Source organism: Sceloporus occidentalis, unplaced genomic scaffold, assembly GCF_023333645.1.
Source record: "Sceloporus occidentalis isolate IW3139 unplaced genomic scaffold, rSceOcc1.0.p SCAF_1, whole genome shotgun sequence".
NCBI classification, from domain to species: Eukaryota; Metazoa; Chordata; class Lepidosauria; order Squamata; family Phrynosomatidae; genus Sceloporus; species Sceloporus occidentalis.
Genome location: NW_028316981.1, coordinates 7,925,012 through 7,950,260, shown reverse-complemented (window position 1 = coordinate 7,950,260; position 25,249 = coordinate 7,925,012). Strand labels below are relative to the sequence as shown.

At 40.7% G+C, this 25,249-nt stretch overlaps 1 protein-coding gene across 3 annotated transcripts; it reads left to right on the top strand.

The window, feature by feature from the left end:
• The first annotated feature begins 69 nt into the window (after positions 1-69).
• Positions 70-22,006, top strand: LOC149320583 (ubiquitin-protein ligase E3B-like). Of its 3 annotated transcripts, XM_089503017.1 has the most exons (29): positions 70-233; positions 326-372; positions 681-794; positions 2,063-2,239; positions 2,983-3,106; positions 3,556-3,615; positions 4,508-4,612; positions 4,720-4,816; positions 5,595-5,680; positions 7,305-7,387; positions 8,015-8,120; positions 9,550-9,670; positions 9,972-10,149; positions 10,706-10,875; positions 11,498-11,665; positions 11,768-11,939; positions 13,008-13,126; positions 13,267-13,381; positions 13,837-13,936; positions 14,978-15,097; positions 15,783-15,959; positions 16,117-16,227; positions 16,421-16,558; positions 17,114-17,179; positions 17,416-17,474; positions 18,891-19,073; positions 19,832-19,943; positions 20,041-20,133; positions 21,133-22,006. In XM_089503017.1, the coding sequence occupies exons 4-29, from the start codon at positions 2,079-2,081 to the stop codon at positions 21,322-21,324; spliced, it is 3,216 nt and encodes a 1,071-aa protein (XP_089359143.1). In that variant the 5' UTR covers positions 70-233; positions 326-372; positions 681-794; positions 2,063-2,078; the 3' UTR covers positions 21,325-22,006. The 3 variants fall into 3 exon arrangements, with proteins under 3 accessions (XP_089359143.1, XP_089359152.1, XP_089359160.1); XM_089503026.1 differs by lacking the exon at positions 326-372; XM_089503034.1 differs by lacking the exon at positions 14,978-15,097.
• The last annotated feature ends 3,243 nt before the right edge of the window (positions 22,007-25,249 follow it).

Below are 25,249 nucleotides of genomic sequence, written 5' to 3'. Positions count from 1 at the left end.
GGCACTTCCGGCCCAGCTTCCAAACCGGAAGTGGTGCTGTTTTGACTCAACTCTATGGACTCGCTAAAAACAGTCCCCGTCATTGCCCCTCTAGGAAAAAAACTATAGTTATAAAGAGGGGGGACAGGGGGCACTTCCGGTCCGGCTACCCAAACCGGAAGTGGTGCTTCAACTCTATGGTCCTGGAGGAGGTCTTCCTTGGAGCTCAGCTGGGGAAGGCAGTTGAGCTTGGGGTGAGGACTAAACCATAGCAATTGCCATTGTTGTTGTTGTTGTTAATAATAATAATAATAATAATAATCACCTTTTTTGGCTTGCCAAATAGGCTCCAATGGAGGTTTAGGCCCAACAACCCTGCAAGGTAGGACAAAGGTAAGCCCTGGGAGTCTCTCTTCTGTCTTAATTTATAATTAGGGGCAGGCTTGGAATTGGCTTTATTTATTATTATTATTATTATTATTATCATTAGCGTTTTATGTTATGTATAATCTATACATACAATATATATATAACAATTATGGCTCTTGTTATAATCAGGTGCCATGAAAGGATTGCCTTCAGGTTCTCCATAAGTACACAGCAATAACAACAATGATAAACCGTTCCTTTTCAGGCTTCAGTTCAATCTCTTTGTGTATCTTTTTGCTCACATTTCTAATTTTTGTTGTATTTTTGGGGAGGTCGATCCAGAGAGAAATGGAGTGAAATGGGACCCTCTTTGACGAGAAAATGCCACCTTTGAATCATGTTTGTCTATGGGTGATCGATGCCACCAAAAAACCAACATTATAGACGTGAGTCTGGGTTATCTTTCGCCTTTCTATTTATTATTTATTATTTTAAGATGGTCTTTATAGATTTCTTCCAGATTTTGCAATATTTGCTTATACATAGCGGATATCTTGGCGATGGGTCTCAAGTCTAAACACAAAATCCATTCATTCCTCATAAATAGGAATTTGTTGTTGTTGTTGTTAGTATTTTATGTTCTGTATAATATATATCCATATAATATTTATAATAATTATGCCTTATGTTATAATTAGGTGCAGGTTTGGGGTAGGCTCTCCTTTATTCATGAATAGGAATTTATTATTATTATTATTATTATTATTATTATTAATGTTTTACGTTCTGTATAATATATATACATATAATATATATAATAATACTGTCTTAATTTATGATTAGGTGGTTATGATTAACTCCTTTCTTCTTAAATAGGAATTTATTATCATTATTACTATTAGTAGTAGTAGTATTTTATGTTATGTATAACGTATATACATATAATATTTATAATAATTGTGTTTTACGTTATTAGGTGCAGGCTTGGTGCTGGCTCTCCTTTCCTCATAAATAGATATTATTATTATTACTATTATTATTGTTGTTCTTGTTGTTGTTATGTTTTATACTATGTATAAAATATAGACATATAATATCTATAATAATTATGGCTTATATTATAATTAAGTGCAGGTTTGGTGCTGGCGCACCTTTACTCATAAATAGGAATTTATTATTATTGTTAGTGTTTATGCTCTGTATAATTTATATACACTAATAATAATAATAATAATAATAATAATTGTGCCTTGTGTTATAAATAGGTGAAGGCTTGATGTTGGCTCTCCTTTCTTCATAAAGAGGAATTTTTTAATCATCATCATCATCATCATCATCATCATCAGTGTTTTATGTCATGTATAATATATATGCATATAATAGGAAGTTTTATCATGATGATGATGATGATTAGTGTTTTATATCATGTATAATATATATACATATTCTAATACATAAAAGCAATAGCAAGTACATTTCTATACCTCTTTTCAGTGCGCTTAAGCGCTCCCTAAGCAGTTTACAATGTGTAAGCTGATTATTATGTAATAATAACCTTTGTTAGGGTCAACAAAGATATACTACATCCACAGCATTCCCCTGACGGGCCAAGCCTTAGGATTGCCATAAGTCAGAAACAACTTGAAGGCACGTGGCGCAACAACATGAAAGTGCGCAACACAGGGTCCAGACGGTTGTGTTTTCCCTTTGGCAGGCGGGCAGCCATCAAGATGTTTGGCGCAGGCCAGTCCTCCAAGGCCCAGTTCCTAGACAAAGCCCGCCAGGCGCGGGAGGAACGCCGTGAACTGAAGGAACGCGAGCGTGCAGCCATACAAATCCAGGCCCTCGTCCGGAGGTTTCTTTGCCGCTGCCGGCTCCAACGCGAAATCAGGTGTGTGACGTAGAAGGATTTGCAACGGTGGGGGGGTCTATCCTAAGACTATTTGTTACAAAAAATGTTTAAATTAAATAGTTATACAATTTCCTGGATATTCTCCACTGCAATAATACATTGGCCATGTATTTTTACATGTATATGTATTCAAATATATATCACATATGTGTGTGTGCGTGTGTGTATACACACACACACACACACACACACTCATCCCTCCATATTTGCTGCTTTCATATTTGCGGCTTTGATTATTCACAGATTTGATTAATACGTTCTCTCTAGGAATATCTACGTAGGTCCTCCAGTGCAACCCTGTGGTCAACTTTAACTAAAAGTTGCACTGAAAGACCTAGATATTCCAGAGAGAATACTCTACTAGGCATTTGTAGCTCCTCTAGTACAGTTCTATGGTCAGTATGTATCGGACGTTGACCACAGAGTTGCGCTGGAAGACCTTGAGATTCCTAGAGAGAATACTCTACTAGGCCTTTGTAACTCCTCCAATGCAACTCTATGGTGAGTGTCTGTTGGACGTTGACCACAGAGTTGCCCTGGAGGACCTGGAGATTCCCAGAGAGGTGTCCTCGCTTAGGTAAAAACATGGTGTTTTTGTTATTTGTGTTTTTTCCATATTCACGGGGTTCTTGTGCCCCTAACCTTAGCGAATATGGAGGGGCAAGTATATATATTACCTGTATATAGTTTAATAGTTTTTATTTAAAAATGTCATCTCACAGGAAAGAAGTGGATGCATTTTTCGATCCCGATGGGTCTTGCAATCCCAGTAAGAAGACGGCGCTCGCGATCTTCAAAACATCTCGAAAGCTGCTTTTCGTTTTCAGGTTGCAAGAGGATAAGGAGGTACCGCAAATTTCCTTCTAGTTAAGGGATCCTCAGGGTATTTTTCCTTCACTGCATGGTCCCTTAATTCTCAAAATTAAGTAGAAAAAGGAGTGAGGGGATTCCTGTGGGTTCCATCATCCATAGTTTGAAAAAATTCATTTAATTCCAAAAAGCAAACCTTGATTTGATTTCGGATCCGCTGTTCGGAATGTCCATTTAAATGTTTGTTTAATACGTCCTCTCTAGAAATAGAGAGGCATCCTCTCAGGTAAAAACATGGCATTTTTGTTATTTGTGGGTTTTGCCGTATTCACAGGGGTCTTGTGCTCTAACTCTAGCGAATATGGAGGGACAAGTGTACTGAATTTCCTGCACATCGCTCTGAGGCTAAGGGAGCATCCACGCTGCAGAAATAAAGCAGTTTGACACCTTGCTTGAACTATTTGCTGCCCTATTTTGTATTGCAGAGATTTGAAAAATTGTGCCGCTGTATCTTGCAGAGTATGGACACCGAGAATGAGCCCAAGGTGGGTCAAACTGCTTTTTTTAAAACGATGGGAATAGAGTATTCAATATGGTCCATGCTTTGACCACCTCTGATGTGTATGTTTACGCCCGAATTGTCACTCTCAGTTATGGTTTTGCCCCCTTTTTTTGTGTGTCACGTTTTCTTAGAAGAAGCCTGAAGGGTTTAGCCAGTTTTGGGAAATAAGTTGGGGAGGACATAAATAATTGTGAAGGTGGAAAAAGAAACAGGATAAAGCAATATTAATTAAGTAGAAGCAAGTTTGTTTTCTGCTGCTCTAGAGTCTAGACATGGAGTAATATTAATAATCCCTATTACTTCATGTCTAGCCTCTGGAGCAGCAGAAATCAAGCTTGCTCCTTCCTGAACCTATTACTCTGTGCCCTAATCTCTGGAGCAGTAGAAAACAAGTTTGCTCCTTCTTGAACCTATTACTCCGTGTCTCTGGAGCAGCAGAAAACAGGTTTGCTCCTTCTTGAACCTATTACTTTGTGTTTAGTCTCTGGAGCAGCAGAAAACAAGTTTGCTCCTTCTTATTACTCCTTATTTATTCTGTGGAGCAGCAGAAAAGAAGCTTGCCCCTTCCTGTGAACCTGTTACTCCGTGTCCCTGGAGCAGCAGAAAACAAGCTTGTTCCTTCTTGTGAAGCTATTATTTCGTGTCTTTAGAGCAGCAGAAAACAAGTTTGCTCCTTTTTGAACCTATTACTTTGTGTTTAGTCTCTGGAGCAGCAGAAAACAAGCTTGCTCCATTTTCTATGACATTCCCTTCAAATACTTCAAGATCATGTCACTTATGTCTTTCTTCATAAATATATATATTTGTTGTTGTTGTCCGGGGTTTTTAAATGGTGAAAATGGTGACCGATCCTCCTGTCTTTTTTCGTCCCAAAGGCATGGTACGTCTCTCTGGCGCTTTCGAAAGAGCTCACCCTCCTTTGGATCAAGCAGATCAAGGACATTTTGTGGCTTTGCTGTGAGTTTCTTAAGCTGCTGAAGGTACAGAATATGGAAATTCCCGTTCTCTGTGTCGTTCGGTCCTTTGCGTCCTTTCACGACGCTTCTTTCACGATTGTGTTGTTTCCTTTTTACCTCCAACTACTAAGCCGGACATCTTGCAAGACTCCAAGCTGGTGAACCTCCACCTCACGATGCTGGTGACTTTTACAGATACCTCCACCTGGAAAATCCTCCGAGGAAAAGGTGTGTTAATTTATTTTTTTACCACCCACAAACCTTAGGGTTTTTCGTCTCCTCCTTCCAGATAATTTTGATTTTAGCATGCATCTGCACTGCAGAAATAATACAGTTTGGCACCACTTAAATTGCCGCTTAAATCCATCAGTTCTACAGAAATGTTTGAGTTAGTCATTTTTGTGGGATATTTTGCTTACTCTGGGTGCATATACAATGCAAAAGTGATACAATTTGGTACCATTTTATTTGCCATGGCTCCATCTAACAGGGATTTGTAGGGTTTTTTTTCTTATCAACCCTATATTATTATTATTATTATTATTATTATTATTATTAAAAGATATGATTATTATTTATTATGTAGTTGTTTTAAATATATATATATTATATGTATATATAAACAAAATAATTATAATAATGACAACAATAATAATAAAATAATGTTGATCAACTCTTACTATTTTGTATTTTATAATTTTGAATTATGATAAATAAAATGCATTTTAAAAATTAAATATTTATTTAAAAATTAACTTAAACACCCACATCCTAAAGTCTGCATGGCAAGGGGTTGGACTGGATGGCCTTGTGGTCTCTTCCAACACTATGATTCTATGAAAACTTACTGCAGGCTTTAAAAAATTTAATGCCAATTTTGCCACTGAAATTTAATTTTTACAAATTATGGGTCTGTTTGGCTGTTATGAAAAAGAAGGTTTTGCTCCACAAAATTAAGATTTTGGGTGCCATCACCTGCATCTTTTTCTGGTGTTTTTTCCCCCAGGTGAAATTCTGCGGCCAGCAATGAATCACATCTGCGCCAATATCATGGGTCATCTCAACCAAAAGGGATTTTATTCTGTCCTCCAGGTTATTATTATTATTATTATTATTATTATTAAACTTTATTTCTAAAGCACTGTAATTATACACAGCGCTGTACAAAGTCGGTAAAATTAAAGAGAATATAAAAGCCTGGTTTTTGGTTGGTCAATACTTTGATTTTGTGGCTATTTCAGGTCATTTCCAACTTCTCATCATTGCCGTTGTATATTTCTGAGTTATTTCTGACGTATGGCAACCCTATAATGGGTTTTCTTGGCAAGTTTTGTTCAGAGGAGGCTTGCCATTGCCTTCCCCTAAAGCTGAGAGAGTGAGATTTATTTTAAAAAATTAATTTAAAGTAAACTTAATACATTTTAAAATTTATAATAATAAATTTAATAATAACTGGGCTTCCATGGCCGGGCGGAGAGTCAAATCCTAGTCTCCAGCGTTTTTACAGGGCTTTGGCGTTTTTAGCCCTTCCGTCATTTTGGTTGCCCTCCTCTGGAGACGCTCTGGCTCCTCAACCTCCATTTTGATTTTCTAGTCTTATATATACAGTAAGTCAGTACAGTCGCCTCTCCTTTTTTGGCGGGGATCCGTTCCGGACCTCCCTTGCGAAAAAAGAGTTTCGCTTATATTCAAGCCCCATTGGCTTGAATGTAGGCGCATGACAGCGGGATTGCACCTTGGGCACGCGCCCCATTGTTTCCCCCTCTGTCTGTTTTTTGCACATAAGCGAAGGATGCGGGTTTCGAAACCGCGAGAACGGAGGGAGCATTGTACGTAGATTTTTTTGGGGGGGAGAGTCTTTGCAAGTTGCAGCAATGACACAACTAAGCCTTGTAGCATAATTATAATTATAATTTTAATTTATTTCCTGCCCTAATATTATATTAATATAATATATTAATATATTTATTAACATATTAACATATACAAAATGTTATAATGTTATGTTATAATATTATATATGTTATATATACATAAATATAATTATTATAATTATATTATAGCATAATAATTATATTTAATTATTTCCCACCTCTCATGCTATAATATAATATATTAGCATATATAATATGTTATAATATTATATATTACAGATTATATAATATAATGTCTCTCTGTGTGTATGTAATATAATTATATGTATGTTATATTATATATTATAATATAGTATATGTTATAATATTATAATATAATATCGTAATGTAATAACATTAGATGAGGATAATTAACATACATGGTAAAATTACATGCGTACTGCTGCTCTTCTGGGTTTGCTGGGGATTTGCACCCAATCCTTTCGTCTTGCTCAGAAATGAATCCCCCCCCCCCAAAAAAAAAAAAACTTGGTAAGTCTCATCTCTTTTTTTGAGATGATCCATGGAAACTGGAGACTTGAGGCCAGGCCTTGAGATCTATTTGGAGAAGGAGGAGATTGCTTCCCCCCCCTTCCTTCCTAATCAATATATGTAAAAATACAAGTTTATTGTGGGTAAGAGAATTTGCATTTTTCTTTGTTGCAGCGGATAAGTATCAATAGTCTCATGACCCAAAATACTGACCCATGCATATTTACTTTTCCATATATGATAATCACACAGCATTATGGTATACTCCTTGCCCGTTTCGTTTATTTTACGCATTTTTATTTTCCTTGCAGATTCTGCTCACAAACGGCTTGGCGCGCTCCAGGCCTTCCTTCTCCAAAGGCACTTTAACCGCGGTCTTCTCTCTCGCATTGCGGTAAGATCATAATGTGAAAAGGTACAAACATTATTATTATTAAACTTTATGTATAAAGCGCCGTAGGTTTACGCAGGGCTGTACATAAAATAGAATAAAATAAAATAAAATAAAATGGACCTGCCATTAGGTTTACAAAGTGCTGTACAAAAAAATAAAATAAAATAAAATGGACCAGTATGTTTACACAGCACTGTACATAAAATAAAATAGATTAAAATAAAATAAAATGGGCTGTCATCTATTTCTGCAGAGTGCTGTGTAACCCTACTTGCACAGTGCTGTACATAAAATAAAATAAAATGGACCTGCCAGTAGCTGTACATAAAATAGAATAAAATAAAATAAAATGGTCCTGCCAGTAGGTTTGCACATAAAATAAAATAAAATGGACCTTGTTCCATATCTTGAAACAAGACAGTTTTGGGTCTTGATCCATTTGCAAATTTGCAAATTGTGATTTAGGGGGTGAAATCCTGCACAAACTTCTCTGGACTTTTCGGGGCTTGAAAATTGCGATTCGGAGAAATAACGTGTCCTTGGTAGGGAACCATCCTTTTTTCGGAGTTGCAACCAAAATAAGATAATGTTTGTAATCTTTCTCCTTGCTTCTGTCATCCATTACAGGCCCGTGATTGCAGCACAGTTTTCTGACAATCTATTGCGCTCCTTCTTGATCCACATCATGTCCGTGCCAGCCATTGTGACGCACCTCGCTACCCTTACGCCTGAGGTTGGTGACAAAATAATAATAATAATAATAATTTGTTTTATTTATATACCGCTATTCCAAAGATCATAGCGGTGAACAGCAAGTAAGCTAATTAGCAAGTAAGCTAATTTGCCCCCAACAGTCTGGGTACTCATTTTAGCGACCTCGGAAGGATGCAAGCCTGAGTCGAGCTTGGGCCCTTTTGCTGGTCTTGAACTCGCAACCTTGCAGTTTTGAGTAAATGGCTGCAGTACAAGCATTTAACCACTGCGCCACCAGGGATATTTATTTATTTATTTATTTATTTACGCTAGCAAGGCAAATATTGGGGAAATATCCCCTCTTTTTCCATTGTGCCACTCCAACAATTGTGACCTTTTGCGCCGTCCAACTGATTGCTAGCATTTTTAGTTTGGTTTCCATGAGTTGTGTCTCCATCACTATGCAGATGGGGTTGGGAGTCTTATTTTTTATTAAAATTATTATTTCCTGTTTATTAATTGTCAATACAAACTAGTTCAGATCAAGGTAATCAACATTCAGAAAAGGGAAAAGAAAAAGAAAGAGAAAGAATGGAACAAAGATATATATGCATACATATGAGTATAAATATAAATATAAGTGGTGTCAAAATGCTATAATTATCTATAAATATATTATACTGTGTGTTTGTGTGTGTGTGTGTGTGTGTGTGTGTGTGTAATGGATGTTTGAATCCATGCATAAACAAATCTGTGGATAAGGAGGACCGACTGTATATTTTTATTATAATATATGGATAAGGTGGGCTGACTGTATATTTATATTATAGTATTACAGTGGTACCCCGGGTTACGAAATTAATTCGTTCCGCCGCCGCTTTCGTAACCCGGAAACTTTCGCTAGCCGAAAAGCCCATAGGCGCTAATAGCGAAAGCCGCGATTCCGTGTGAAATCGCGCCGAAAAGCACCAAATTTTTCTTCGTAACCCGAAATAACCTTCGTAACCCGGAAATGTTTTTTTCAATGGATTTTTTTCGTAACCCGGAAATTTCGTAAGGCGGCGCATTCTTTTCCCGGGGTACCACTGTATATATATATATAATAATTATAATATAATGTATTTTATACACACACACACACACAGTCAGCCTTCCTTATCCACAGATTTTTTTATCCACGGATTCAAGCATCCACGGCTTGAAAATATTCAAAAGAAGTATAAATTCCAAGTATAAATTCTTTAAAAAACTAATACAGTTGTCCCTCCGTTTGCATGGACTTTTAATCCGCGACTCTCACTCGCGAGGGCCGAACAGAGGGACTTAGAATGGGACGCGCATGCTGCTATTCAAGATGGCAGGGCTTAAATATCAATGAATTTCCGTTTTCGTGGGGGGGCTGCACTTTCATCCGCTACAAGCTGAAATGGATCTGTGGCAGCCGTTAAAAATCCCATTTCCCCCCTCAGCGCTTAGCCGTGATCGAATCTCATGACCTTTTGCGCAAATTCGTCCTGTTCTTGAGCCGTGAGGACCAGTGTAGAGATGTCTGTGTCTGTTTGGAAGGAAGCCATACTCTTTGCCTTCTGGGTAAGTGTGGCCCTCCTTCTTTGGAGGTCTTTAAAAAGAGGCTGTTGGGGGAGGGGGGTCCTTTGATTGAGAGTTCCTGCATGGCGGAATGGAGCAAGCTTGTTTTCTGATGCTACAGAGAATAGGACACAATGGAACAACGGAGCCAACCCTACAAGTAGGATTGCACCAGAACGTATGCACTTTACTTCTTAATTCTTGGAATGCTGCCATGTTTGCGCCCTCCTTTCCCTCTTGCGTTTGTTCTCTGTTTCCTTCTCTAAATCATGACGCTCATGCGAGCATTGAAATATTTGTGCAGGCAACCTCATCTACTTGGGTTCCCTGAATGACAAAGTGCTAGAGGAGGAGACAGCGCACTTCGTGAGGGTCCTGATCCAAATGCTCTCTTACTGCCAGAAGTACGTCTCGCAGAAGAAGTCCAACCTCACCCATTGGCACCCGGTGCTGGGCTGGTTCTCCCAGACGGTGGATTATGGGTAAGGCAACACTTCTTGACGAGGGTCTACATCCCCGAAAAACACCGGATGCTGTCTCAGGAGTTAAGCAGATTGAGAGGAAGCCATTAATTAAGTTCTTCCCCAGGTGCCGATCCACTCCTTGGGCGTCTCCCATTTAAAAGGATTGGTGAAAGTTGATAGGAAGCTATTAATTAATTGATTCCACCATATTCGATTCACTCCTTGTGACATCTGTCATCTAAAAGAATCAGGGAAAAGTTGACAGGATGCTGTTAATTTATTCCACGGTATTTAATTCACTTCTTGACATTTCTTATCTAAAAGAATCAGCAAAAAGTTGACAGGACACTATTAATTGATTTATTCCACCATCTTTGATTCATTCTTTGACATCTGTCATCTAAAAGGATCAGGGAAAAGTTGACGGGAAGCAATTAATTAATTCTACTGTCCCCAATTCACTCCTTGGCATGTTCAGTTAAAAAGGGTCAGGGAAAAGACCACCAGTGAAACCTGTAATGCCGCGCATCGCATCCATGCCCTCATTCCTGCTCTGTGCTGTTTTCTCCCATAGCTTGAATGAGTCAATGCCGCTCCTCACCAAGCAATTACAGCACCTGTGGGGCATCCACCTGATCCGCGTCTTCTTCAGTGACGTTCTTAGCAAAAAACTCCTGGAGAACCAGGAACCCATCCGCCCGCCCGTCCCAGCCAGCTCCCCACAGAACAGCCTCCCCATGAAGAGTATGTATCAGAGATAATTTGGGGGGGAGAAATATTCTCCTGGTTGGGATTGTAGCTCCCAAAATCCCCCAATGGCCAATGGATGTGTAGACTTGGGAACTTTGGGAGATGTAGCTGGCAGCCATGTTGGTTGGAGGCTTACAAGAGATCTAAACAGTGGCCATGTTGGGTGAGGAATCAGTGGGAGATGTAGTCAGCGGCCATTTTGGGTGAGGAGTCAGTGGGAGATGTACACAGTGACCATTTTGAGTGATGAGTTAATGGGAGTCAGTGGCCATTTTGACTGAGGTGTCAATGGGAGATGTACTCAGCGGCCATTTTGGGTGAGAAGTCAGTGGGAGAAGTAGGCAGCGGTCATTTTGGGTGAGGGGTCAATGGGAGATGTATTCAGTGGCCATTTTGGGTGAGGAGTCAATGGGAGATGTACTTTTGGGTGAGGAGTCAATGGGAGGTATACTTTTGGGTGAGGAGTCAATGGGAATCAATGGCCAATTTGAGTGAGGAGTCAGTGGGAGAAGTAGGCAGTGGTCATTTTGGGTGGGGTACTCTGAGAAAAGTAGGGATTATTTGATATCATTTTGACATTCGACGTTGTCCTGACCTCCTCCTTTTCCCCCGCCAGACCTTTTCAAGCGCGCCTTCCAGAAATCGGCGTCAGTGCGCAACATCCTGAAACCTGTCGGCGGGAAAAGGGTGGATTCGGCGGAGGTGCAGAAGGTTTGCAGCGTCTGTGTCCTCTACCAGATGGCCCTCACCACCTTGACCCAGATCCGGTTGCAAATCTTGACCGGTTGGTTTATTTATGTTTTGGTATATGGTATAAGAATACGGGATGCATCATCTCCTTGTCGCCATTTAACCTCATCTGCCTGGCACCTCTGCCTTTTTCTAGGTCTCACCTATCTGGACGACCTCCTGCCGAAACTCTGGGCCTTCATCTGCGAACTGGGTCCCCAGGGCGGCCTCAAGCTTTTCCTGGAGTGCTTGAACAATGACACCGAGGACTCCCAGAGGCTCCTGGCCATGCTTACTCTCTTCTGCGACTGCTCTCGTCATCTCATCACGTAGGTCAAAGTACCATAGAGTTGGAAGGTATCTCAAGGGGCCATCCAACCTGCCATGCAGGAACTCTCAATTGAAGCATCCCCAAACAGTTGGCCATCCAGCCTCTGTTTAAAGGAGATTTTGGGAGTGTGTTCCACTGTCGAACAGCCTTTACTCTTAGGAAGTTCATCCTAATATTGAGGTGGAATCTCTTTTCCTGGAGCTTGCATCCATTGCTCAGGGTCCTTTTCTCTGGAGCAGCAGAAAAGCTTGCTCCATCTTCCATATGTTTCATCCTCAATATGACAGCCTTCCAAATATTTAAACATATCACCTCTTAACCGTCCCTTCCTCATATGGGAAGAATTAAGAACATGGAATCTCTTTTCCTATAGTTTGCATCCGTTGCTCCATTGTCTCTAGAGCAGCAGAAAACAAGCTTGCCCCTCCTCAATATGACACCCTTCAAATATTTAAACAGGGCTTTCCTATCACCCCCTTAACCTTCTCTTCTCCAGGTTAAACATCCCCCAGCTTCCCAAGTGTTAAGCCACAGGATCATAGAGTTGGAACAGACCCCAAGGGCCATCCTGCCCAACCACATCCTGCCATGCAGGAACTCTCAATCAAAGCATCTCCATTGACAGATGACCATCCAGCCTCTGTTTAAAGACCTCCAAGGAAGGAGATTTTGGGAGTGTCTTCCACTGTTCAACAGCCCTTATTGTCAGGAATTTCCTCCTAATGTTGAGCTAGAATTTCTTTCCTGGAGCTTGCATCCATTGCTCCATTTTGACCTATTCTCTGGAGCAGCAGAAAAAAAGCTCCATCTTCAATATTGTATCCCTTCAAATACTTAAACAGGGCTATCATGTCATCTCTTAACTGTCTCTTCTCCAAGCTGAACATCCAAAGCAGTGCCTTCCATTGTCGAACAGCTCTTACTCTCAAGAAGTACCTCCTAACATTGAGGAGAAATTTCTTTTCCTGTAGCTTGCATCCATTGCTCTAGGTTCTAGTCTCTGGAGCAGCAGAAAACAAGCTCCCTTGAAATTAAAAATGGCTTCTTTTCCCCCCCTTCTTCATAGGATCCTCGATGACATCGAAGTCTACGAAGAGCAGATCTCCTTCAAACTGGAGGAACTGGTCACCATCTCCTCCTTCCTGAATTCTTTCGTGTTCAAGATGATCTGGGATGGGATTGTGGGTAAGCCATTTTCGGCGTCGTGATCAGAGACCAGAGGGGCATCCATTTTTTTCCGTGTTTCCCCCACTTTTTCTCAGTTTCCCTGCAACGGGAGCGGGACTAGAATATGGAAAATGTATTTTAAATTTCTTTTTCTGCAGAGAACGCCAAAGGGGAAACGCTTGAACTTTTCCATTCAGTCCACGGTTGGCTAATGGTCTTGTATGAACGGGATTGTCGCCGCCGTTTTGCCCCGGACGACCACTGGTTACGCAAGTACGCGTTCTCTATCTTTCACCCAGACTTTGTGAAATGACCTTCCTCCTGACATTTGGTCAGAGATGTGAAATTTCCAAACTGAACATTACAACTTGAAGGTTGGATGTACACTTGTCCCTTCATGTTCTCTAGGGTTAGGGGCGCAAGACCCCTGTGAATATGGCAAAACCCACAAATAACAAAAACACCATGTTTTTAGCTGAGAGGATGCCTCTCTAGGAATCTCTAGGTCTTCCAGTGCAACTCTGTGGTCAACATCTGACACTTACATAGAACTGCGCTGGAGGAGCTACAAAGGCCTAGTAGAGTGTTCTCTCTAGGAATCTCTAGGTCCGCCAGGGCAACTCTGTGTTCAACATCTGACAGACACTGACCATAGAGCTGCGCCAGTTGGATTGGATGGCCATTGTGGCCTCTTCCAACTCTATGATTCTATAATTCTATTATTTCAGGGACCTGAAGCCAAGCTTACTGTTTCAGGAGCTGGATAAAGACCGGAAACGCGCCCAGTTGGTCCTACAATACATCCCTCATGTCATTCCCCACAAAAATGTAAGTGTGTTGTGGGGGGTTTTGGGAGGGAAAGTGGAAGGTTTGCTTGCGGAAACAAATGGTGCTTCTATAGGGATAGGTGAATCCACTCTGACAAATCTTCTATTTGCACAAAACCTGAAAAGAGTTCTCTAATCCCTCTGTGATTATACAAAAACCTAGAGATCTAGATGTTGTATATTGAAATAGATCTCTAGATAAACCAGAAGAAACGAAATAATTACGGTGATGTCTAATGTAAAGAGTTATACCATAAACCAGAAGAGATGAAATAAATTATGGTGATAACTAATGTAGTTACACAATGAACCAGAAGAGATGAAATAATTACAGTTATATCTAACGTAAAGACTTACAGTATACAATAAATAAGAAGAGATTAGATAATTGTGGTGATATTTAATGTAAAAAGTTATACAGTAAATCAGAAGAGATTAAATATATTATGGTGCTATTTAATGTAAAGAGGTATACAATAAACAAGAAAAGATGAAATAAACTATGGTAATATCTAATGTAGTTATACAATAAATCCAAAGAGATGAAATAAATTACGGTGATATTTAATGTAAAGAGTTATACAATAAACCGGAAGAGATGAAATAATTATCTAATGTAGTTATACAATAAACCCAAAGAGATGAAATAAATTACAGTGACATCTAATAAAGTTAAAGAGATGAAATAATTATGGCAAAATCTAACGTAAAGAGTTATTATACAATTAACGAGAAGAAATTAAATAAATTACGGTGATATGTAATGTAAAGAGTTATACAATAAACAAGAAATGAAATCATGGTGATATTTAATGTAAAGACCTATACAATAAACAAGAAGAGATGAAATAATTATGGTGATATTTAACGTGAACAGTTATACAGTAAACCAGAAGATATGAAATAAATTATGGTGATATCTAATATAAAAGAGTTATACAATGAATCCAAAGAGATGAAATAAATTACAGTGATCTCTAATGTAGTTATATAATAAAAACCTAGATTGAAATTTCGTTCCTCTCTCTCTCCGAAATTTCAGAGGGTCCTTCTTTTCCGGAACATGGTGACGAAAGAGAAGGAGAAGCTGGGTTTAGTGGAGACTACTTCCGCCTCGCCTCACGTCACGCACATCACCATCCGCCGGTCGCGCATGCTTGAGGTGGGCTGCGCCATTTGCCATCTCCCCAAACCACTTACACACACATATATATGTATATATACACTCGTCCCTCCACATTCGCTAGGGTTGGGGCGCAGGACCCCTGTGAATGTGGAAAAACCGCAGATACCTGAGAGAACACCTCTCTAGGAATCTCTTAAGTCCTCCAATGCAACTCTGTGGTCAACATCTGCCAGACATTTACCATAGAGTTGTGCTGCAGGAGCTACAAATGCCTAGTGGAGTGTTCTCTCTAGGAATCTCTAGGTCCTCCAGTGCAACTCTATGGCCAAAATCTGTCAAAGGGGATGCTTTGATTGAGAATTCCTGCATGGCAGCGAGTTGAACTGGATGGCCCTTCTTGGATTATCTTCCAACTCTATGATTCTAGGTTGACCCCAAAATCATGATGGAGGACCTACAAATGCCTAGAGAAGTCTTTTTTGCTATGAACCTTTAGGTTCTCAAGCACAACTCTCTGATCAACGTCTGCTAGAAGAGTTGTGCCGGAGAACCTAGAGATTCTTAGAGAGAACGAATTAATCAAAACCGCAGATAATCAGACCCTCAAAAGTCAAATCCATAAATGTGGAGGGCCAACCGTACTTGAAAAATGCGCAGCTGCTACATCACACCAGATTCCTCTTACCCTATTATTCTCACAGCATTTCTGATTCTCCCGCAGGACGGATACGAACAGCTGCGCCAGCTGTCCCAGAATGCCATGAAAGGCGTCATCCGGGTCAAGTTCGTGAATGACCTCGGGGTGGACGAAGCTGGCATTGACCAAGATGGCGTCTTCAAGGAGTTTCTGGAGGAGATCATCAAGAAGGTCTTTGACCCTGCGCTCAACCTCTTTAAGGTAGCAGCCATAAATATCTATGACCCGAACAAAGGTTGACCATAGAGTTGCATGGGAGGACAACCTAGAATTTCCTTTTGCCACTTGGTGGCATCCCAAGAGGCTTCTGCCTGCGTATTTTGCGCTCTCGGCTCCATCCTTTTTGCTTTTTGCGCAGACCACCAGTGGCGACGAGAGACTGTATCCCTCCCCAACATCCTACATCCACGAGAATTACCTCCAGCTCTTCGAGTTTGTTGGGAAAATGCTTGGGAAAGCTGTTTACGAGGTAAGAAAGTAGGATCTTGTATGCTTTAGGTGGGATCTTGTATGGTTTAGATGGGATCTTCCATGGTTTAGGTGGGATCTTGAATGGTACTTTGAATATATTTTGGTTGTGCTTTGGTGCATTCCTGGTTTAATTGCTGGAAATTTGGGGGAATTAAATACTTTTCTCTGTTTTTGGTCTTCCCGAATCTCAGGGGATTGTGGTCGACGTCCCTTTCGCCTCCTTCTTCTTGAGCCAATTGCTTGGGCATCACCACAGCATCTTCTACAGCTCTGTGGACGAACTCCCGTCGCTGGATTCGGAGTTCTATAAAAACCTGACCTCCATCAAGGTTCGGTTATAGATCCATCGGGTTCTGGGTTCGGATTTTGTTGCAGAACGGGAAGACCTTTTGGCATTGCTGTGGCTTTGTGACAGGGAAGACCACAATTTGTCTGTAGGCAAAATGCCATCAAATTTGGCAGTTACAGGGGTTCCTCCACATCCACTGGGAACTCTATGGTCAACACCTGCCAGAGATTGATCATAGAATCATGCTGGAGGACCTACAAATGCATAGAGAAGTGTTTTCTCTAGGAAATGTCTCGGTTCTCCAGCACAACTCTATGGCCCAACTTCTGTCAGAGTTGTGCTGGAGGACCGAGAGATTCCTAGAGAGGACATATTAATAAAAACAGCAGATAATCAAACACACAAAAGTCAAATCCACAAATGTGGAGGGCCCAAGAGTAGGGTTTTTTTAAAAAGGACAGTGGTAGCAATAAATCATAGCGACCGGGAAATGCGTTCTATATTTCACTTTTCAAAATGGGGTAGCTTTGCTATCATTGTGCTTGTCTGTGGCACGTGATAACAGCACTGCATCCTATTCTTTCCATCTTTTTAGCGTTACGACGGCGACATCAGCGACTTGGGCCTGACGTTGTCCTACGATGAAGACGTAATGGGTCAGGTAGGCCTGGCCATCTTCTTTTCTCAAATTCTTTATATTTTAAATCCTCTTTTATTTAGGAGTAAGTTTGCATCCCTTACTAGGCTCTCACTTGTTTTTAATTGTACTGTTTTGGGGAAAGGGTGGGATATACCTAAATATAGTAATAATAATAATAATAATGGCTAATGATAATTACATCATGCAAGTAAATCTTATGCCCTCCCTAACTCTCTTTTCCTCTTCTTTTCGGTTAGCTTGTTTGCCATGAACTTATTCCGGGCGGTAAGACCATCCCAGTTACGAACGAAAACAAGTGAGTATCCTAATGCCAATAATGAATGGTAATTCTATGGTCATCTTCTAATGGACGTTGACGACTGCGTTGAGCTGGAAGACCTAGAGATTCCTAGAAGGAACACTTCTCTACGCATTTGTAGGCCCTTTGGTGTAACTCTATGGTCAATGTGGCATTGTGCTGAGTTGGAAGACGTAGAGATTTCTAGAAAGAACCCTTCTCTAGGCATTTGTAGGTCCTCCAGCGCAAATCTATGGTCAGCAGCTGATGAACATTGAGCTGGAAGACGTAGAGATTCCTAGAAGGAACACTTCTCTAGGCATTTGTAGGTCACCCAGCGCAATACTGTGGTCAACCTCTGATGGACCTTGAGCTGGAAGACCTAGAGATTCCTAGAAGGAACCCTTCTCTAGGCATTTGTAGGTCCTCCACCACAACTCAGTGGTCAGCTTCTGGTGGACATTGACTATTGTGTTGAGCAGGAAGACCTAGAGATTCCTAGAAGAACACTTCTGTAGGCATTTGTAGGCCCTTCAGCGCAAAACAGCAAGCAGATTAGAATTTGAATGAACATTTATAATATTTCTCTGCATGATGAAACAGGTTCATGAAGAACAACTTATTTTAATTGTAAAATGGTCGTGGTGGATCTATTTATACGTCATTTGTCGTTACTTTGTTTAGTGTTTCTTTAATCCCCTTTTCTTTCTCTATGTCTGTTTTTATATTTACTCTTTTTTACATATGCAATAAAGATATTCTTTTAAAGAAAAATATTTAAATAAATATTTTAAAGCACACACCTAGCCGTGTGGAGGGGCTACAGGTGAACCATATACTATGCCTTAAGAAAAATCAGTTCTGCAAAACCTAATATTTTTGTTTCTCTGGCTGCTGCCGCAGTGAATAATTTATAATAATAATAATGATTATGATTATTATTATAAAATTTATTATAATGTATTAAAATAAATAAATTATTTATAAATTATATATAAAAATTTATCATCATATATTATTTCATAACATATTAAAATATATTTTAATATTATATATTTAATATGTATAAAAGTATATTTTATAATACATGCATTATAATTTTATAATATAATTTATTATAATAAATAATGTATTTATTTAAAACTTAAAAATAATACTTTCATAAATTATAATACTGTATATAATTTATGAAAGTATTTTAACATTAAAATATATTTTAATATATTAATATTTATTTAATATATTTAAATATTAAATATATAAAAATATTAAATATATAACATATCTTTAATATATTAATTATATGATAAAATATATTTTATAAAATATTAAAATATATTATAATTTGTTTTATTATTATTATTATTATTATTATTATTATTATTATTATTTTCTCTCCTCACTTTCTTTATTCCCCCCTTTTTCTCTACGCAGAATCAGTTATATCCACCTCATGGCGCACTTCCGGATGCACACCCAAATCAAAAGCCAGACCGCCGCCTTCATTGGCGGTTTCCGCTCCATCATCAAACCTGAGTGGATCCGCGTCTTTTCCGCGCCGGAGCTCCAGCGGCTTATCTCCGGTGACAATGCCGAGATTGACCTGGAGGACTTGAAGTAAGGAGAGGAAAAAAGGGGTAAAGGGAAGATTATAATGTATGGTTCTCAATTGGTGAAGGGATCAGACAAGGCTGCGTCCATTTTGTGGTCAGCTTCTGATGGACATTGAGCTGGAAAACCTAGAGATTCCTAGAACGAACCCTGCTCTAGGCATTTGTAGGCTCTCCAGCGCAGCTCTATGGTCAGCTTCTAATGGACATTGAACTAGAACAGCTGGAGATTCCTAGAAGGAGCACTCCTAGGCATTTGTAGGTCTTCCAGTGCATACTCTATGTTCAACTTCTTATGGACATTGAGCTGGAAGACCTAGAGATTCCTAGAAGGAACAGTCCTGTAGGCATTTGTAGGCCCTCTAGCACAACTCTGTGATAAGCTCCTGAGGAATGTTGAACTGAAAGACGTAGAGCCTCCTAGAAGGAACACTTCTCTAGACATTTGTAGTTCCTCCAGTGCAATTTTTATGGTCAGCGTCTGATGGACGTTGACCATGGTGGTCCTAGAAGGAACACTTCTATAGGCATTCATAAGTCCTTCAGCACAGTTCTATGGTCAACGTCTAATGGACATTGAGCTGGAAGATGTAGAGATTCCTAGAAGGAACACTTCTCTAGGCATTTGTAGTTCCTCCAGCTTACTTGGGTTTAATAGGGATTAATGGAATTAATAGGGGATCGAAAAGGTAGAAGACGCACGTTCCATGCCCCTGTCATAAAGGCTTCAAGACCTCTTAGCGGTCCCTTCTGTCTTCTGCACAGGAAACACACTGTCTACTACGGGGGCTTCCACGGCAGCCACCGCGTCATCATTTGGCTCTGGGACATCCTGGCCAACGACTTCAGCCCCGACGAAAGAGCCATGTTCCTCAAGGTAAATGTGGTGATCGAATGTGCTCCCAGTGTTTGTGCATGTCGATAAATGGCGGGATTCCTTCCTATCTCTTCCTTTCGTTTTCGCTTCCTTTCAGTTCGTGACGAGCTGCTCCCGCCCACCACTCCTCGGTTTCGCCTACCTCAAGCCTCCGTTCTCCATACGTTGCGTGGAAGTTTCGGACGATCAGGTGCGTTCGCAGGGATTTCCCACAGTCATTGGTCCATCTTATGGCGCAAAAACGAATGAATTTATTACGGCACATGGCCAGCACCAAAATATAGCAAAATGACAAAACATGTAACATCAGGTGTACTGCTGTAGCACAAATATATATACTTTCTACTCCAACGGAGATGTATATCCTCTATATATCAAAGTAGGAGGGGAGAATGCCCACAGTCCTATCCCCCATAGCATCACAAAATTCACACATTATTATAAGACATTGGCATAATCAAGTATTATAAAATGTTGGCACAGTCAACAGTTGTATACCACATCTTCATTCCTCAAAACCTTTTCAAGATTTAGGGGGGGAAATTAAAACATTGGCATAGTTATACAGTTATCAACAAACTTTTTCAATACCATATCTGTGACATTTTATATAAAATGGTATAAAGATAAAATATGTAAAAACTGTAAGATGATGGCTCTTTATGGCCAAACTCTAAAGCATTATTACTTCATCTCTATTAAAAAGTTTTATGTGTAGATATACGGTGGGAGACACCTGGCTTAAGATAGAACTGATAAGAAATTACACTCATCCTTCCATATTTGCAGATTTGATTAATATGTTCTCTCTAGGAATTTGGAACTCTATGGTCACCTTTAACTAAAAGTTACACTGAAAGACCCAGAGATTCCTGGAGAGAATACTTTACTAGGCCTTTGTAGCTCCTCCAGTGCAGTTCTATAGTCAGTGTCTGTTGGATGTTGCACACAGAGTTGCACTCGAGGACCTAGAGATTCCTAGAGAGGTGTCCTCTCAGGAAAAAACATGGCGTTTTTCTTATTTGCGGTTTTTCCATATACTTGGGGTTATTGTGCCCCTAACCTTAGCCAACATGGAGTGACAAGCATATATGCAATGTGTCCAGGAACTGAATCCTCGAGGATAAGGGAAGTCGTACTTGCCTAATTTATTTGTGCTGCACTAACGATCCCTTCCTTTTCCCTCTAGGACACTGGAGATACCCTGGGTAGCGTTTTGCGGGGCTTCTTCACCATACGGAAAAAGGAGCCTGGTGGGCGCCTGCCTACCTCCTCCACCTGCTTCAACCTCCTAAAGCTGCCCAACTACAGCAAGAAGAGTGTCCTGCGGGAAAAACTGCGCTACGCCATCAGCATGAACACTGGCTTCGAACTCTCGTAGCGCCGCGTGCCACTCGCTCTTGGTTTCCCGCTTTGATGAGCTGCCCTCTGTGGAGCCCGAGGGTCCAGCTTTTATGCAGGGAAGACGTAGCGGTGGCAAGGAGTGGTGGCGGTCTGCCCCCGCAGAGGTTGGGATTTCCCGTAATGGTAGTGGTCGCGCTCCGGTGGAAAAGGGAAGGACGGTCAGCTCTCAATTCTCCTTCTGACTTTTTTCCTGGGATGCTGTTCCTCAAAAAGCAGCTGGCCTGCCATTAAATGTAGCATTGAGAGCAAGCCCTGTGCAATTTCCTGTGGAAGGGGGTAATGTGGGAAGTTATTGTCACGCCGTTCCTTGCGCATGTTGCGTTTTTTTATTAGTGCCGCACATGGAGTCAGTCACCCTTCTCTGTCGGGTATTTCTAGGCCTGTGTAGATCCTCAGACACAAATCTATGGTCAATGTCTGGCAGATGTTGACCACTGGCAGATGTTGACCATAGAGTTGTGTTGGAAGACCTAAAAAGTCCTAGAGGTGTTCCCTGAGGGTAAAACAAATAGTATTTGTGAGTTTTTTCCACTTTCACTCAAGTCTTGTGCCCCTAACCCTAGTTATATAATATAAAATATAATATAATATACATTATATTAATTATATTTATATAATAATATATTAAAATATATTACATATATTATGTATATTATCCCCCTAACCCTTGTTTTATATGTATAATATATGTGTGTGTGTGTGTGTATAACATATGTTATTATGTATATTATGCTCCTAACCTTATATTATATATAAAATATAATATACATTCTATCAATTATATATTATAACAATTATATAAATTATGTTAATTATGTGTGTGTGTGTGTGTGTGCGTTAAGGTATATTAAGTAATATATATTATATTAATATATTTTAATATAATATATACATTATATATTATATAATATATTTATATTATATATATATAACTAGGGTTAGGGGCAAAATATTATACATAATATTAACACATATATATATATTGGAAGAATATAGAAAATAGTTTACAAAACAATATATAATTTTAATATATTATTTTACAGTCTTTTTTCTGTATTCTTCCAATCCCTGCATCATATTGACTTTCTTCACACCCATGTGAATCAATTTTTGCAACCGACTATTATTATTGTTGTTGTTAATTATTAATTATATTTATATCCTACCCTCCAAAAAAGAAATTGAAACCCAAAACAACTTTGAAAAATGGAATTAAGCCAGTGCAACATTAAATCTTCACCCATTAGAATAAAAAGGCAAATAAAAAAAAGGCAAAATCACTTTTTGGGGGCCTTTGCACTCTGTGCATGCTCAGAGGACCCACCTGGGTGGCTCTCCTTGCTCTGAGCCCCCCACCAGGGACGATCTGGCCCATATGGTGACCACCATCCTCCTTAGGCAGCCCCAACCCCAAATCCCCACAGCAGCCATTTGGGAAGGGAAAATAAAAATAAAAAGCAAAAGTGCGTCCACAGACAAAGTTTGCCCCTTTGCAGCCGCCGTCTTCTTCCTCTTCTGCGCACTGCCATTGTCCAGTCGCTCCTGATTGACCGAGAGGAAAAGGAAGTGTGGCCCGCAGTGCCTTGTTTACTCTTCCTGTAGTTTTTTGTGGGTTTTTTGGTCTATGTGGCCATGTTCCAGAAAAGTTTCTTCCTGACGTTTCGCCAGCATCTGTGGCTGGCATCTTCAGAGAATTCTTGCCTTGAAAGGAGTTGGTTATATATATTGTGTGAGCCTGGGAATGCAGGAGTGATTTGCATGTGTCTTGTTCTGTGCTGATGGCCAGCCTCAGGCTGGGAGGCTAATGCAGAAGAGGATTAATGTCTGCTAATTGGTGATCATTATCTGCTGGGAATGCCCCTGACTCTGAATGGTTTCCCATTTGCATTTGCTGAGTCCTTATTTTGCTATTCCTCCGGACTGGTAGCCAAATTTTGTTCACTTTAAGGGTTTCTTCTTTCCAGTTGAAATTATCCAGATGTTTGTGGATTTCAATGGCTTCCCTGTGCATCCTGACATGGTAGCCCAGGATGGTTTGTGGCAATTAGCAGACATTAATCCTTGTTTGCATTAGCTTCCCAGCCTGAGGCCGGCCACCAACACAGAACAACACACATGCAAATCACTCCTGCATTCCCAGGCTCACACAGTATATATATATATATATGCACCCAATTTTTCCAGGCAAAGCATTCTCTGAAGATGCCAGCCACAGATGCTGGCCAAACGTCAGAAAGAAACTCTACTAGAAATATGGCCACAGAGCCCAAAAAACCCACAAAAAGCCATGGATGCCGGCCATGAAAGCCTTTGTCTTCCTGTAGTCTTTCAGGGACAAAGCGGCGGAACCACGCCTCTATGCAAAAGTCAGGCTTCTCCAGTGTTGTGATTGGTTGGGAGTGGAGTGGGCTAACCACACCTACATAGAACCCTCAGGCTGGAGTGTGGCCACGCCTCTATGCAAATATCATGCTTTTTCAGTGTTGTGATTGGGCAGGAAATGCCTCTATGCAAAAGCTGAGTCATGATTGGATGTGAGCGAAAGAGGCTAACCATGCCCATGTGGAATGACCCACGCTTTTCCCACTGTGGGATTGGGTGGGCCAGCCACGCCCCTATGGAGCGTTCAGGCTTTTCCAGGCTTGTGATTGGCAGGATGCAAGTGGGTCAGCCACGCCCCTATGGAACATTCAGTCTTGGTAAAGGGAACACCTGGGGCACATGAGCTGACCCAGAATGCATTGCGCGGCTCCCAAAAATAAGGGTAAGGGTAGGGTATTTGGGGGGGGGCGTTAGGGGACAGAACCCCCTTAAACATGGCTCCAACCCAGAATGCTAAGCTTTTTGGAGGGGAGTTAAGGCAGAGGAAGGACTGCAAGGCTGAGAATCCCCAGCCTTGAGTGGAAAATCCAAGCTGGCTCCCTGGAGGGTGGATTCTGGGACCCACAGTCCCCTAAAAAGGGGGGCTTCCCCTTCAAGAAAGGCCTTTATGAGTGGCTGGGTGTGGATGTTGGGAGCTGCAGTCCCAAAAAAGGGAAATGGGAGTTGCAGTACCTCAAAGGGGTATTTCTCTGGTTCTTGGTTGGAGGGTGGATATTGGGAGCTTAGTCCCAAAAGGGGGGATTTTTCTTAAAGAGCACAGTTTGGGGGCCACTGGTCTAGATAGAGGGAAGTAATCGTCCCACTCTGTTCTGCTCTGGTCAGGCCCTACCTGGAATACCATGTCCAGTTCTGGGCATTACAGTTCAAAAGGGACATTGAGAAACTGGAGCGTGTCCAAAGGAGGGCGACTAAGATGGTGAAGAGTCTGGAAACCATGTCCTATGAGGAACGACTCAGGGAGCTGGGGATGTTTAGCATGAAGAGATGGTTAAGAGGTGATATGATAGCCCTGTTTAAATATCTGAAGGGATGCCATATCGAAGAGGGAAGAGGCTTTTTCCCCATGGCCCCAGAGACTAGGACAGGGGTAGGCAACCTGCGGCCCGCGGGCCGGATGCGGCCCGGCGAGGCCTTGGGACCGGCCCCAGCCCAGTCCTGCCGCCAATTGCCGCCGGGACCTTTGGGGGGCGATTGTCTATAGAAGCCTCAGAAACATGCATTTATCTTAACATTTTTTTAAAAATCAGCAATTTTTTTTCACGTGTCCTCCATTTTTTATTTAAAAAAGTGCCCTCCATTTGAAAATTTTGTCCTACATTTGTCCTGGTTTATTTATTTATTTAATTTTTTAAAAAATATTTAATTATTTATTTTTTTGGCTTCGGCCCCCCCAGTTGTCTGAGGGACAGCTACCCGGCCCCCGGCTCAAAAGGGTTGCCTACCCCTGGACTAGGACAAGGAGCAGTGGATTCAAACTGCAGTCCTAGCCTCCATAGCTGTGGGAAACAAGTCTCTTCCCT